This window comes from Episyrphus balteatus, chromosome 1 (genome assembly GCF_945859705.1).
Source record: "Episyrphus balteatus chromosome 1, idEpiBalt1.1, whole genome shotgun sequence".
NCBI classification, from domain to species: domain Eukaryota; kingdom Metazoa; phylum Arthropoda; class Insecta; order Diptera; family Syrphidae; genus Episyrphus; species Episyrphus balteatus.
Genome location: NC_079134.1, coordinates 150,129,542 through 150,145,085, shown reverse-complemented (window position 1 = coordinate 150,145,085; position 15,544 = coordinate 150,129,542). Strand labels below are relative to the sequence as shown.

The following is a 15,544-nucleotide window of genomic DNA, read 5'->3' as shown; positions in this document are numbered from 1 at the left end:
ATGGAGAATACTATTAAAAAAATTGTCAAAAAGTCAATCTTCAAACCGACTTTCTAATTTACCTGAAGTAAATGTGGTTCAAAATAAGCCGGATTGAAATAGAGTTTCTTTCGAATTGTCCCATTAACAATTGCCTTCATATTTTCCATTTTTTCTTCGTTCATCATGTCCTCGGTGATGGATACATTTTCTTCGGGAAGACATTCATTTTCTTGCGTTGGCGATGCTGATGGATCGATTCCTGAATCAATGGTATCATTGCCATTACTACCACCTGCACCTCCATTATTATGGACATGTACAGACGTTTGCATCTGTAAAAGTTACATAAGCAAAAAACGTCTTACTTGTGGGTTCATCAAAAAAGGGGGGACATAATCCCCCTGCTCTTTTTCTAACTAACCTGTTTGATCTTATCATGAACATCCTCACATTCAGAATTCGAATTGGAAATGTCACTTGTGAAACCCGAATGATGATCGCTTAGATTGGGAAAATGTTGCAACAGTGGATTATTCTTCACAATACCCATTTCCTCTTTAATATGTCCACCATTTAAACGATGCTCTGGACTTAAACTTGCTGCTGAATATACACTGCCATTACGATGAAATGGAGCACCAAAAGTTACTTGATCATTCTTGGGGTAATTGATCTCGTTGGCGAGATCATTTAAACTGCTGCGTAACTCTTGGGCTTGAGTTTTGCGCTTTTTCATGTGCAAATAAAGAAATACAGAGGAGACGTAAATCAGCCCGAGAAGGAGGCTACATATACCAATGACAATGTATTCTTTGGTGCTCATGATGCCATCTGATGTTGAGGCGAGGGTTGATGTTGCTTCAGATTGGAAGAGTACCTCAGATACATCTAAACAAAAAAAAAATGGTACAACAGTTGTGATTGAGGTTTGAGATCTTATGTAAATTTATTGACTTACTATGAGAATATTTAACTGGACTACCATTGACACGGAATGCAACACATGGAGAGAAGACATTCTTTGGAGGATTTCTTAGATCTATAATGGGATTAGAAAGAAATATGTTAGATTTTTTTTTGATTGATTGATTTTGACGTTGATTGTATACCTTTTGTTGCATTTTTTGAGATCATCATGTCGCGGCACATTATGTGAACGACAATTAAACGGCCTTGCATTTTTTGACGGAGATCAGATTCACCGAGCCACTGTTAAAAAAAAAAATATTTGTTATATTTGATGGAAAATTTTTAGATTTTTTAAGGTAAAAAATGGCGCCCAACAGACAATTTAGTACAAATTAAGCAAATCGCTAAAAAGTTCCCATGAAAACTCGACACAGTTTTGTTTTTCGTTTTTGTTGTTCTCGAAACAAAATTTTTATCATTAACTGTTTTGTGTATCTATTTTGTCTTTAGAATGGATTCCTTGATAAAACTGACTTGGTGAAAATATTATTAATGGGACTCACCTAGGCATTGCAGACCTCTTTTTTTAACAAACAATGCCCAGTTTTCTTGTCATTTCGAAGATTTTATTAGAATTTCGATTTTTAAGGTGGAATTAAACTTTTTTTAGCATTATCCTGGTAGCTCTTTGTAATTGTGTCGATGAAAAAGTGGTGTATATGGATTGCAAATTCTATATAGATTTTAAGTCTAAATGGTAAGGATTACTGATATAATCAAACGAACTTTAAAAGGCGCAATGAACTAAAGCTTAAAAGTGAAACAGTGGCCTTATTTATAAAAAGATAGCTTGTACTGAAATTCTTGTAATCTAAGTATGTTTTTTAAGGCTGTCGTGTGATTGTATTAGATATCTATCTTTTATGTATTTTGTATATTAGAGAATTTGAACCACCACACGGCACCGTCGCACCACACCGCCGCACCACGTCCACACACCATTATCAAAAATCTTACTCCCCCGCACCACACCGCCGCATCACATTGTTTTGTATGAAAATATTTGGTGCCTTTGACGACCATTTCTCGACCAAATGTCATGAAATTTCGTACACTGAAAGGATAGTAGGTAGTATGGAGAATACGAAAAAGCTGCAACTTTTTATATTCAAAATGGCGGCCAGAATAAGCCTTTAAATAGAATATTCTTTTTCAAAATATTATATTAGCTAGAAATTTGGCTAAATTCATGTCAATAAGTTGTTGGATTTTAGATTTAGGATTCATAGATTCATATTCCACAAAATAAATCAAAAATTTTGAAAACAAAGCCGAAAAAGTGCCATATTAGTAAAACACACTTCTAAACGCTATTTCATGGATTTATTTTTTTTAAATTAACACAATTTTGATATCTCCTCTTTTCATAAGAAATTAAATATTTTGGAATTATATGGTTGGGGTTATATATGTTTTAAAGTAAATACGATAAAACATGATAGGTAAATAATGAAAAATTTCAATGTTCGATAAAACTGAGAATTTTTTCGGTAAATCAAAATATACTTTTCTAATAGATTTTAATATTCTAAATTCAAATCCGAAGTCGACAAAATTTTTAACGGCACATTTCGTAGATAAAAATTTATTTTGAACGTCTTAAATCTCAAATAAAAAAAAAAATTCATAATTTCTAAAGAAAATTTTAGTTCAAATCGGGAGCGGGTCATAATTCTGCTTCTCAAAATTTTGTGCGACAAAATTCTGTGGGGTCAAAATACTGTAAGACCATAATTCTGTATGTCATTATATTGTAAATAGAAAATTCTGTACGTCAAAATACTGTATGAACAAAATACTGACATGCAAAATTCTGTTTTGATAAATTCTGTACGGCAAAATACTGTATTTTCAATACTGTATTTTTCAAGAAATTTAATTTGATATAATAACACATAATACTAATTTTGAATATGACTGTGGTGTTTTTATTGACAGTAATGGCGTAATTTTATACAAACATAATTTGGAACCAAGTTACAAAATGGAAATTTTCTTTATTTTCTGATCCAATTAACTATTTCATTAAAATATTGTTTACCTATATTGTTTTCTTAATATGTTCTTATAGAGATAAAATCAATAACTTGATCGATTTTCATAAATTTTTTTTAAATGTGGTTCCAAACTTTTGGCGGTTGGTGAGGGTATAGTTCATTAAAGAAATCAAATTGTGTTTTCATAAAATAGAGGAAGAGAAATTGAAAAAAAAAGTAAGAAAGAGTAAACAAAAAATTACTATAATACATTTATAAAAATTTAATTTTACTAAAAAAGACGAAAGAATTTAATAAATAGTTTAAGAGGGAAAACTAAGTGAACGAAAAAGAATTAAATAAGTGTAGAGTTTTGTTTTTTCTCTCCTTTTAGTCGTAACTCCTAATAAGGTTCCTATGTATATTAATTAGAAGCTTGCCTCTTTATTAAGTTGATATTTTGGAATGTCATAGTAAAACCTCTAAATTTATATTTCAAATTTCTGTAAAAATTTTTCCAGAATTTTGATATACAGAATTTTGATGTACAGAATTTTAAAATACAGTATTTTGACCAACCAACAGTATTTTGCTATACAGAATTTTGACTTTCAGAATTTTGCTCGTACAGCATTTTACACATACAGAATTTTGACATACAGTATTTTGGCATACAGTATTTTGAATACAGAATTTTGCAACATACAGAATTTCGACCCCAACCCGTTCAAATCGGTTAGGAGAAAATCAGAAATCAAAAACGGTCTTATGAGAGATACCGTTAACCGTTTGAGTGCCAAGCTTTTTATGGCCCTACATTTTGCATAAGTTGGCTATTAAAAATGCTTCCTAAAATATTTTTTTTTTATTTCAAAGGTAGGACCTTATTTGCCAAAAGTCTATACAGTTTTTTTTTTTTATAAACGTATCAACAGATCCGATTTTGATACACATAAGCTTTTTAATTTTGGTTGTATTGCATGTATCAATCATTTAAGTGTGAAATCTCTCAACATACCTATAACTACCAACTTTGAACTAAATCCCTTTATTGGTTTGGGCTTGAGATCGAGGCATTAGACGTTATAATAACCTTTCTTCTTTGACTTTAAAACTTCATTTGATTTCTTTTCTACAAAAACGAGTAACGCAGTCTAGATTAAGTAACTCAAAATTTCAAGATGAGAGTTTTTGTCCATTTATGCCCATAACTCACAAATTTAGAGACGGTTTTGATCTCGAAGACAAAATTGGAATTTAAGCACTTTTTCACAGTACCCTGATTTAGTTTAGTACTTACGAATAATGGATATTATTTCTTACTTTTGACTGTAAATTTTGTAGTACTTGAACGCAGTATTAACTTTTTATTAGCTTTGTAAATAAAATCCTTAGCTTACATATAAAGTTTAAAACGGTATATTGACATTCTTATCAAACAATTAAGCCAATTTTTTTGAGAGGTGAAGGATCTTTTAACCTTTAATTCAATCTCCAATTTCTCTCTTTTTTATAAAAATAACTATTTACCAGATTTTCAAAAACCTGACAATGTTTCCAATTAAATTGAAACATGACAACCAATTGCCAAGCTCGTCAATCCACTTAACCATTATTTCTAATAACTCGTCATTAGCATCCTCATTCCTGAATATTCCCATTCCCATAACGATATCCTCTCTATTCTCAATAAGTCCATCTTCCATCACTCCAACTTTCACTCCATCAACTCCATCAAAAACCATCATCATCAACATTTTTTTGCTTATTTACCTGTAAAAAAGTTCTTCCTTCATCACGAAACATCCGAAATGGATAGTCTGTGTCAATTGGATTCCTCAAATCAGCCCAACCAGTATTGGTCAAGTATTGTGCTCCAGTCACAGCACAAACTGGTGTTCGTATATCTAAACAAAAATTAAATAAATGCAAAAAAAAAAAATTGTAAACAACATTAAAAACCAACTAATAGTACAAGTATACAACTACAAGATAATATTACTAAATATTTACTCATCAAATATTATCAAGAAAATAAGAAGAAAAAAAAAAAAAAAATAACCAATTCGCAGTGAAAACTTACCAGAAAAACTGATTTCTCTACTTGGATAAATGATTTGGCCTCGCAATGGCAAAAATACAAATGGTATTTTCTCCGAAGATGATCCACTGACAAAAGGCGACAAGGTGCATTCTGTAAAGATACACAATAAAAATAACAAAATTTATTAGAAAAAAAAAAAAAAATAACATCAACAGAAAATGTTGTTGAAAATGTTCATCACTCTCGTCCAAAACACCAAACGAGCGAACATTAAAAACAAGTGAATCTTTATGATTATTGTCGTGCGAATTCAATCTCTGTTGCAAACAATGGAATACAAAAAATATTTATAGGGTGTTTCAGAAAAATTATTTTTTTTTTTTTTTTTGTCCGTGGGTAGGTGTTGAAATCTTCAAAAGATTCTATGAGGACCGGAAAACGCGTGCTCATAGATATGTGGGACTCTTAACCACTAAAACCACCTTCTCCTTCCGATTGCAGGTGGTTTTAGTGGTTAAGAGTCCCACATATCTATGAGCACGCGTTTTCCGGTCCTCATCTTTTGAAGATTTCAACAGAAAAATTATGAAAGTTTAAGTAAGTTGAAGGAAGTTTAATGTATTCATTAAACCTCAAAAAAAAAAAAAAAAACGACATAACTAGACCCTTTTATTTGTGCACATCTAAGCTTGTTAACATTTACGATGACATCTGTCATATTTTTTTTGACATTTCAGATTGACAGTTTATAAACCTCAAAATTCAATTACTTAAATTTTCTTCTTTTTAAAACACCCTACTCTCATAAATCTATCTCGAAAGAATGTTGAAAGATTCACATTTTGATGATGAATGATGCATCAAGACACACAAGTCATGCCACGGCTTGTCGGCGACGGCGGCCGGCATGGCGTTTGCATAAATATTTTTAAGCGAAAGTTAAAAGTTTTATGATATTTCTTTTGTGATGCCGAGAGTCCTTGGGAAGCAAAAAACAAACAAAAAACTACTAAAAAAAAAAAGAAGAAGTCCAACTTAATTTACAAACAATGGCTCAATTCATCACAAATAGTCGGTGATATAACACATTTTATGACTTAATTGATTTCATAAAAAAAAAAACATTCACACGGAAATGAAAGGCGTGTTTGTTTGAATTTTGTAACTATAGTCACGTTTTGTTGTGTCGCATCTTTTTTTTTTTTTGCTTTTTAAGTAAAAGTGAATCTGCCAAGAAGAGGTAGTGAGATTGTTTTTTTGTAAACTAACAGCTGCAATTATAGATGTTGTTATTTATAATCATAATTCATAATCATAATCATGTGAAAAATATATTTTTGTTAAATTTCTTTTAATAAAGACATTTAGAGGCGATGTGTATTTTCTTGACTATTAATGAAATTTTATTGATGCTTAAGATTGGTTTCCGTACTGCCTCTGGAAACCAATCATAAGCATTTTATGAGCAAAATTCAAGATTTTCTTTTCATTCATGTTATCATAATTTATGGTTGTGACTTGTGAGTTTTCAAAAAAATTTAACTCAAGATAATAGAATTTGAGATTAATAAAGCACATGTACAAGGAACTACATGGACGTCTCGTAAATTTGGATTTTAGGGCTGAAACCAAACTTAAGTAATTAATGTTGAACATAAACTCTTATTCCCTAGTCACATAAGGATTTATGTAGAATTTAAAATGCTTAAGTTTCGATTCAGCAAAGATGTTTAAAAATTCACAGAATTTTGATTTTAACCTTCTACTATTAAACCAACTTTCCGGACATTCAGCCGTATTCAAGTTTTAAAATGTATACAAAAGCGGTCACTGTGGCGTATGCGTAACTTTTATTTTTATATATAAATAAAGTTAAGAGGCAGAATTTTTGTTAAACCTTCTCAAATAATCACCCATATTTTTGATGCTATTTGTAATAAAACGATAAGAAAACTAAAACGGTCAAAAATGAACTAGAAATAAAAAAAACTTGTGGGCAATTCACACGTGGTAAAAGTAAAACCTTAAAAAACAATTTTTCTTGAAAAAATCGAACTTTTTTTTATTCTATCACCTATAAATCCATTTTTTTTATATGACAACTTATAATAAATTGTATATAATCCGAAAGCTTAAAGTTTCAGTTCAAAATACTCATATCGACCATGTCTACACAACATTTACAAAGAGAGCTAGAATTTTTTGAACCCAATCAATTTTCATCAAAAAAGCAAAAAAAATCAATCTTTTTTCTCTTCTAAAACGATTAAATCCAGTTTTTTAATTCACAACCTTTAGAAAATTTTATATTATCTGAAATCTTATTATTTCAACTTTGATATGACGTTTCAATCATTTTGAAATTTGGTAAAGCCAACCATGTAAAATCAGGTATTTGTAAATTTGGAAAATCTTTCTCTATTCTGTCCATTCTTTGTTATTTGTTTTAGGTGATGACGAGTATAATTCTAAGTAGGTATTCAAAAACCTTTTAAGGTTTGCTTTTGATTTCAGTCCATCTTACATGAAATTCTATTTTTTACAGAAATTTTAATTGAAATGGGCTCGACAGAAAATAAAGTCACATTAATTTACTTAAACAAAATTTTGAGAATGTGTATTATAAAAATTTTACTGCACAAAAGTATTTATAAAATTTAATTGAATTACCAAAGCAACATGTAAGACGAAAATTTATGAATTATATCATGATAATACCTACTGACTTAAGCAAGTTACATGGGCTCTTCGCTCCTTCCACTAACTTCACATTTTTAATAGGCCCATCTGACAATGATCTTTATGTAAGCTGTAACAATAAAAGAAGTCTCAATTACCCAGTGATGGGGTCATGAAAAGTCTGTCTGTTACTAGTGGCTGGCTGAAAAGTGTCTAAGCACGGTATATTACAAAGTGAATGAATATACCTACTGCAATGCAAGAAACTTGCTGCATTTTTTTTTTAATGAACACCTTTTTTTTATTACTTCTAGTTGGTTTGTAATAATATTACGTTTCAGTTTTTTTTTTTTAATGATGCCTTTTCAAATGCAAAGCTAGTCTATCTAAAAAAATGTGGCCATAAAATCTACTGTGGGATTTTTTTTATTGAATTTTCAGAAGGATTTGCAACATTGAAGCCGAAACAGCAGCATAAACTTGAATTTAACTATGGGGTTACTACTTTAAATTGCTGTCTAATTAATACTTGGGCTATAATAGTAAAGCTTTTTTTGATTTGATTTAGAATGAATATAGCACCAGGAGCGTATTGGGATGCAAGGTGCTTTTTTTTAACGGGTTTTAAATACATCCTGTGTACTACTTCAATTTTTACATCTAGTTTTTGTGAAATGTAGTTTGATAGGTTTTATGAATCATATATTTCTTCCACATTAAGTATCTTCTTCTAAGAGTTTATTGGATACAGAAATTTACTGCCTCGTATACAAATTTTAAATGAACAAACATTTTGTAAATAAAAAAAACTAGTTTTTGAAGACTTTACCAATTTTTAATTGACTCTTAAATTGAAATCGTATTACTAAAAGTTCAGATTCATTTTAAACCGAATGAGTTCTTATCGATTTAATATCCAAATACAAACTGAGATTTTACATTCCTTCCAATAAACAATTTTTTCCATTATTTTTTATCAATTCACAAATCCAGCCATACATAATAAAAACCTTATCTTCATATTACCTTTAATTCAAAGTTCGCAACTGCTACCGTTAGCACATTTCTCTCAAAACAAATTAAACATCTTTATCTATGGGATAACTTTATAACCATCATTAGGCCAATTGAATTGGTTTTAACCTGTCCAAACGTCGTCTTTTTGAGAAAGGTAAAAAACCAGATTGCGGCAATATCGTCTCAAGAACCATAACTGTTATAGAATATCTCTTCAAGACATGAGCGTTGTCGTCAGCATACTCATCATCATCATCGGTAGCGCCTCTCACTGTGTGTTAGCTTAGAGAGTGTAAAACAAGTCAGTATGGTGCCCATAACTATGTCCATAAAATAATCGCACCTAAATGCGAACAAAAAAATAGATACCAACTAGCAAAAAAAAACAGGCTATGCCCTCCTGCAGCTGACTGTAGAAGTAGAATGTAACCATATTGCAAAGTTGGTTTAGCAATGGATTCACATGGGAATTCAAATGATCTTGAAGTTCTTTTTTTTTTATGAGAATATTTTTCTTGTCACAAGGAATACCTTTGTCAGTATATCAAGTTGAGGATAATGACAAGTGTCATCTTAGAAAAGATTTAATTAATTAATAGGAAATACATATCACTTTTAATAAAAATCAGTCGTAAATATTCGAAAAATGCAAAAAAAAAGTTCGTTGCTCAGCTCTTTCGTTTACACTATCAATTTGAATTTTTCTTCAGAAATTGTTGTTGAAACAACATTTTTTCATTATTTCGAACAAGTTTAAGGCTCATTATCATTTTATTTTGACCAAATTTGTTAAAATATTTAATTGTGCATCTATATAAATGAATTAAACAAAACTAGATCAGAGCCAAATTTAAGACAAAAATAAATTAACCAAAATAAGTTTTAAAATATTTCAAGTATTTGAAATTGTTTTGTATCATTTTTGGATAACAAGTTTCAGATTATACAGAAAATTAGAAACAAATAAACAAACCCATAATAGAATAAGTACAGGTTTTTTTTGTTTTTGTTTTTGTATGGTTTTAAAGAAAAAAGATTTATATATGGAGTTGTATTTTTATGCAATTTTATTTGTTCTTCACACTCATTTTGATATGGATTTGATATCTCGAACCAAATGTGTAATGCACTTGTTTATATGGTTATAGGTTTGATACCAATTTAGGAAATTGTTTATTATAAACTGGATGTTTGAGTAGAAAATTGCTATTGAGTTTAATGACATTAAAATGAAAACATTAAAATGGCAATAGGTGGTATGGTCTTGTTTTGCTCTGTCGGCATTGCAGACACTAAGGAGACTGAATAAATTGTTGTTCAACTATGAATCGATTAGGTGGATGAATAAAAAAAAAAATGTTTTGGTTGGCGTAAACTTATTTTCAAGTATCAGATAGGATGTTTAGGACTAAGTAATTTTTTTAAAATTTACCTGTCAGTTGGACATTTTGACCCTCTATTAGATTTCTGTCAAAAGTAGACCTCTTATCGAAAAAAACAAAAACAGTGTTTCTGCAAGTTAAAAACTCGATATCTCAAATACTTGGCAAATTAGAGCCATTCTAATGATAGATTCAAATTTATAAAATTAAAGGCCACTAGAAAAATAGATTATAATCATTTACGGAAAAATCGATCTTAAGAATCTTTTTTTTGTTGTTTTTTTTTTTAATATTTTCTGAAAAAAGTATAGTTTTTGTACATAAATAAAAGGTTCAAGTCTAAATAATTGCTAAACTTTTTAAAAATCAACAATTTTTTCGGTAACTTTTTTGATTGAAATAGGCTATTTTTTCTAATTTAATTTGTCAAAAATCCAAAAATTTATATTAAAAAAAAAAAAAGATTTAAAATAGATGAAAAATATAGGTACCAAAGTAAATTTTGACTAGGTTTTGTTAAAATCCAACAAATTTTTGTGAAAAATAAAAATTAAAAACCAAAACATCATATTTTTTGCACTTTTCTCAATATTTTTGAGGTTACCTACATGGTTAAAAATTCTAAAGTATTTTTTAATACTTTTTGGGTTACATAACCAGAAATGTATTAAAATTTAATGCATGACAAATATTAAAATTTTTAGTTAATACATAACCAAAATATACTTTTCTGAAGGTTTTCGGTGTGCTAAACTCGAATCCGAAGCCAAAAAAATTCTAGCAGCTCGCGTTTTTGAAATATTACCGTTAGAAATTGCAAAAAAAACGTTTTTTGACTACTTCGGAAGTTTTTTTTTTTTCATGTAAGAAAATTTTTTAATTTTTATTACATCCTCTATGATTTTTGAGCAAAACACACTAACTTTATCTTAAGATATCTCGACCTATACGAAAGATATCGGAAAGATTTAAAGAAAGAAGAAAAACAGGTCTTTTAGAAACCGTTACAATTTTAATTTTAAAAAATTTTCTTACATGAAAAAAAAACGTCCGAAGTAGTCAAAAAAACGTTTTTTTGCATTTTCTAACGGTAATATTTCAAAAACGCGAGCTGCTAGAATTTTTTTGACTTCGGATTCGAGTTCAGTACACCGAAAACCTTCAGAAAAGTATATTTTGGTTCCGGCAACAGAACCCTCGTTAACCAGTGTAATCATTTTTAGCAAAAAAACAAAACCGACTTCCATGGATCATGGTTATGGTTTTTAAAATAGTTCCTATGGCTAAATTGAAACCACACTGCAGCCACCAGCTTTCCAATACAAAAAGAATTATCAAAATTGGCTCACGGTAAAAAACATAAAAAAAAAAAATACATTCGAATTGAATACCTCCTCCTTTTTGGAAGTCGGTAAAAATGCATTAAAATTTAATATAGTTGTATTAAAAAATAATACAGTTTATATTAGAATTTATAATGCCAAATGTATTAAATTTCAAGTATTGAATATTCAAATTTAATCTTTTTATATTAATTTCTAATAAGAATTCTATTAAAAGATAATATACAAATATTTCAATTCAATACCAAATGTATTGAAAGTTAATAAAATGTATTATTTTTCCAAAATTCATTACTGAAAGTAAATGTGCCCATGATTATGAAAGTGGACTAAGTCACTTTTTGCATTGTTTAAAGAAAAACTTACATAATAATTATATTTCTTTTATGAAATCTATAGAGGAGCAATAAAGAAGTTTATTTACTGCAATTTCGCTTTCAAATAAACTTTACCCCTTAAATAATAATTATTTTAAGGCTAGATTTGAGGCCATTTATAGGAGTGACTTAGTTCACTTTCATAAATTAACCCTCTGTCGGCACACGGGTGCGAATTTGGCAGGACAAAAATGAAAAGTGGTCACAGAAAAATGTCTTTATAATGGTGAAAATACATTTTTTGGAATTGTGAATAGAGTTTTCGAATTCCTCGGAAAATTCTACATCAATTTCATATATGATTCTCCATAAAATAGTGAGACCGAAAAAAGTTCTAGCGCCATGAAAAAGTATAAACCAAATTCGCAAAAAAGAGGTGTGCCTACAGAGGGTTAAGGGCACAAATATTAATCATAAATAATATAACAATGGTGATATTATTGTGTCTATTTTATCTGTTTCACAAACTGTGGCATGTAAAATCTTATTGCCGATCAAAATTCATCTGAAATTTATGACTTTTGCTTCGAAAACAACATACAATTTTTGATTTTAATTTTTTTTTAAAAAAGATACCTCAAACAATGGATTTTTTTCTTTTTTAAAATGGCTGCTGCTGTCATTTGATTAAAATATAATATTCTTGTATTACAATTTAATATTTTTTATTTTAGTTTTTATTAAATTGGTATTATATTTTAATACAATTATATTAAAATGAAATATACATAATTATATTAAAATGTAATACAATTATATTAAAATATAATACAATATATTAAAATTGAATACAAAAATATTAAAATCTATAATACAGCGGTATTATAAATCAATACAAGATTAGAATTTAACCCACAAAAGTTATTTTCAAATCATTTTTATATAACAAGTAGTAAACTTAATACTTAAATATTTAAATTTAATACAAAAAAGATTAATAATAATTTTAATACTTTTTGTATTGAAAATTGCTTTTATACAAGAGCTGTATTAAAAAAATACTCCAAAATTTTTAACCGTGTATATACAAAAAAGTAAAACCTGTAGATCTTTTTATTTTCTACAATTTTTGTATTTAATTTTTTCTGAAAAAAAGGTCTACTTTTGACAGAAATCGTAAAAAACTTAACGATTTTTGACACCCACCCCACTTTTTCGCCCACCCACCAACTTCCTCCAATTTGTGTGCTGCTCAAAAAACGGCACCAAAGATTTTGATAATAAAAGTGTATGCGAAAAAAAAAAATTAGTCTTTTTAAAACCCATCTACCATATAATACATTTTCTCTTGTCAAAATTTTAAAGTTCTCGTCAATACCATAACCAGAATTTTAATTTGACAAGCCAAAGACATACCTACCGAATTCCAGCATACAAAAAAAAAACTTGATGAAAGTAAATGCAGCTTCCCATAAAATTATTGAAATCTTCTTTTAAAATTACCATCTTCAACAAAAAAAATCCATTAAGGATCATCATCACTCAAAAAACAAAAAAGCTGGTTACAACACCAAATATGTTTTAATTGATTTATCATGTCTTTCATAGTCTTTTATAGACTCCATATGTGAAGATAGTTACTAAATCCCACCAAAAACTCTCAAGCCTCGCTCATTCATATGGCTAGTTTCTGACTAATTACATGATTCATTGATTTTTTGTTGCACATACAGTTCCGACCAGAACCCTAAAAAAAAAGAACTAACATCACAGAGCTAACGCAGAGTCTAGATATGGAATCTAAGCCAGGCAAAGACCATATAATAACCAACAACACACATCATCATGAACTCCAAAGATATGAGGTTAAGTTTTCAACGACGATGCAATGCGATATGTTGAGTAACTTGTTTTGGCTGATTGCTGAAGATACAAATTATAATAACCGTTCTGAATTTGGTTGTGCAAAAAGACAACTAACAACACCACAAAGTTTTGTTTCTTGTTCACGAGTATACGATTCGAAGAGAGTATCTTGTTTGTATATTTGTTTATACTCTTCTTCGATCGTTTTATAGCTGTGATTCTGTGAATGGGCTTGAACAAACACAGGCGGGCTCTGGAACAGAGGGGAGATCTTGAAAGATAACAACATGCATGTCATTGGATCATACAGCGAGAGTCTCTCCCAACAGTCCTCGCTTGATCATAATAACATCGCTAGAAATTTAATTTATAATTTAACAGATATGGCTAATGGTCCAAGCAGTTGCAACAGAGACACAAACAAACGTACAATCTTGACGCGAGTTTCTTTTTTAAAAAGGCACGCGTATTGACTTTATCCGCATGAACATCTTTTGCACCGCAGCGCAGAGAGGAGCAATGGCAATATGCTTGACCACAAATAGACGACGACGACGACGATGACCGACGAGACGCGACGCTTGGACAATGACCATGGACCATGACCAGACCATCGGGGTTATGGTACTCTGATTGCGAAGAGAAGCGGTGCGATGGTCAACCAGCATGGAATATCTTTTTCTATATCTCTCTCAGTGACTTTTGTGTGCACCTTGAGATTGTTCCATTTCGATTGAATTGTGTGACACTGGGTATTGTTATGTTTTTATCGCGCACACCGATTGCAATTGCTTTACCAGAGAGGATGACAATCTATGTTTTTTTTGGTTCTGCTCGAATGAATCTGGGATTTTTCGAAGAGATAGCCGAGGTTTATTCTCTGCAACAAAATATACCAATGTCCACTATTGTTTTGTGGCGTTTGGTAAAACAATGTGCTTTCACCAGATGGCGCGGCGGTGGTGGTGGTGTCCACGCTTGCCCTATTATGCACTATCAAAAGCAGTATAGCGGCGAAAGACGATAAAACGATTTTCCAGGTATTTTCATTTGTGACAAATAAGAAATTAATAGCTATTTCTTGAGAGTTCGAATTATTATGGCTTGGTTGGAGACCGTTTTGTGGTCTTCGTCGTAGTTTGTAGTCACAAAGTGGTAGTTAAAGTGTCATTTTGTTTACAACTGCGAGAACAGGTAAAATTGCCTGCTTCAAATGATGTGATGTTGATGGTTTGGCTTTGGGTGGTAGAGAAGAGAAGAAGATTGTAGTAGAGATGTTGTGTACGCGATTAAATGAAAACTATAAGTCTTATTGGGTGAATAGCGAGATGATGATGGAATGCAGTGCTTGTCCTAAAGGTTGAATTGAAATGTCAATTAATTTTTTACTAAAGGACATAACCATCTTTGGATAGAGTGATGAAGTACTTTAAAAGGCTTTGTGACTGTGTATGGAATCTTTGGAATTGTTTTTGATTTTATTGGAAATGGACTTAATTTTTCATCTGATTGTCAAGCAGTCCAAACATTAGCTTTTTGTCGGAGATGATAATGAATTTTGACACAAACGTTGTGGATAAGTATTTTGCTATCCAATCTTTGAAATGTCAGTTTTTTGTGACAAGGCAATAAACCCTTTTTAAGCTAGTAGTCAATGATAGTTAATGGACTTTTTAGTAAAATGTCATAAGTATTTCTTAAGAAGTAAAGAAGTTTTAGTAGATGTAAAGGTAAGCTATTATATTTTTTTTATTAAAACCATTTAATGTCGTCTGATATTATTTTTGAGAAAATGTTATTAAAAGAAGAAATATAATGTAGTTATTTGTTGGAACTCGAAGTACGCTAAGGAAATGCGATATAACTTGAGGTAAATGCTGTATATTTATATCTAACAGGCCCTGCTAAAAAAATTTGTTTTATTTAACTTTGTTTGTTTTTTTTTCTCTTCAAACAGAGCGAATTAAAA

At 30.0% G+C, this 15,544-nt stretch overlaps 1 protein-coding gene across 1 annotated transcript in view; it reads right to left on the bottom strand.

The window, feature by feature from the left end:
* The window catches only part of LOC129905304 (uncharacterized), a 29,986-nt gene that overhangs the window by 3,381 nt on the left and 11,061 nt on the right, over window positions 1-15,544 (bottom strand). The window contains exons 4-9 of the mRNA XM_055980755.1: window positions 5,011-5,121; window positions 4,701-4,834; window positions 1,092-1,191; window positions 941-1,021; window positions 404-870; window positions 63-314 (exon numbers count right to left, since the gene is read on the bottom strand). Of these exons, the coding sequence (XP_055836730.1) occupies window positions 63-314; window positions 404-870; window positions 941-1,021; window positions 1,092-1,191; window positions 4,701-4,834; window positions 5,011-5,121 (1,145 nt within the window). The remainder of the gene's footprint in view (window positions 1-62; window positions 315-403; window positions 871-940; window positions 1,022-1,091; window positions 1,192-4,700; window positions 4,835-5,010; window positions 5,122-15,544) is intronic.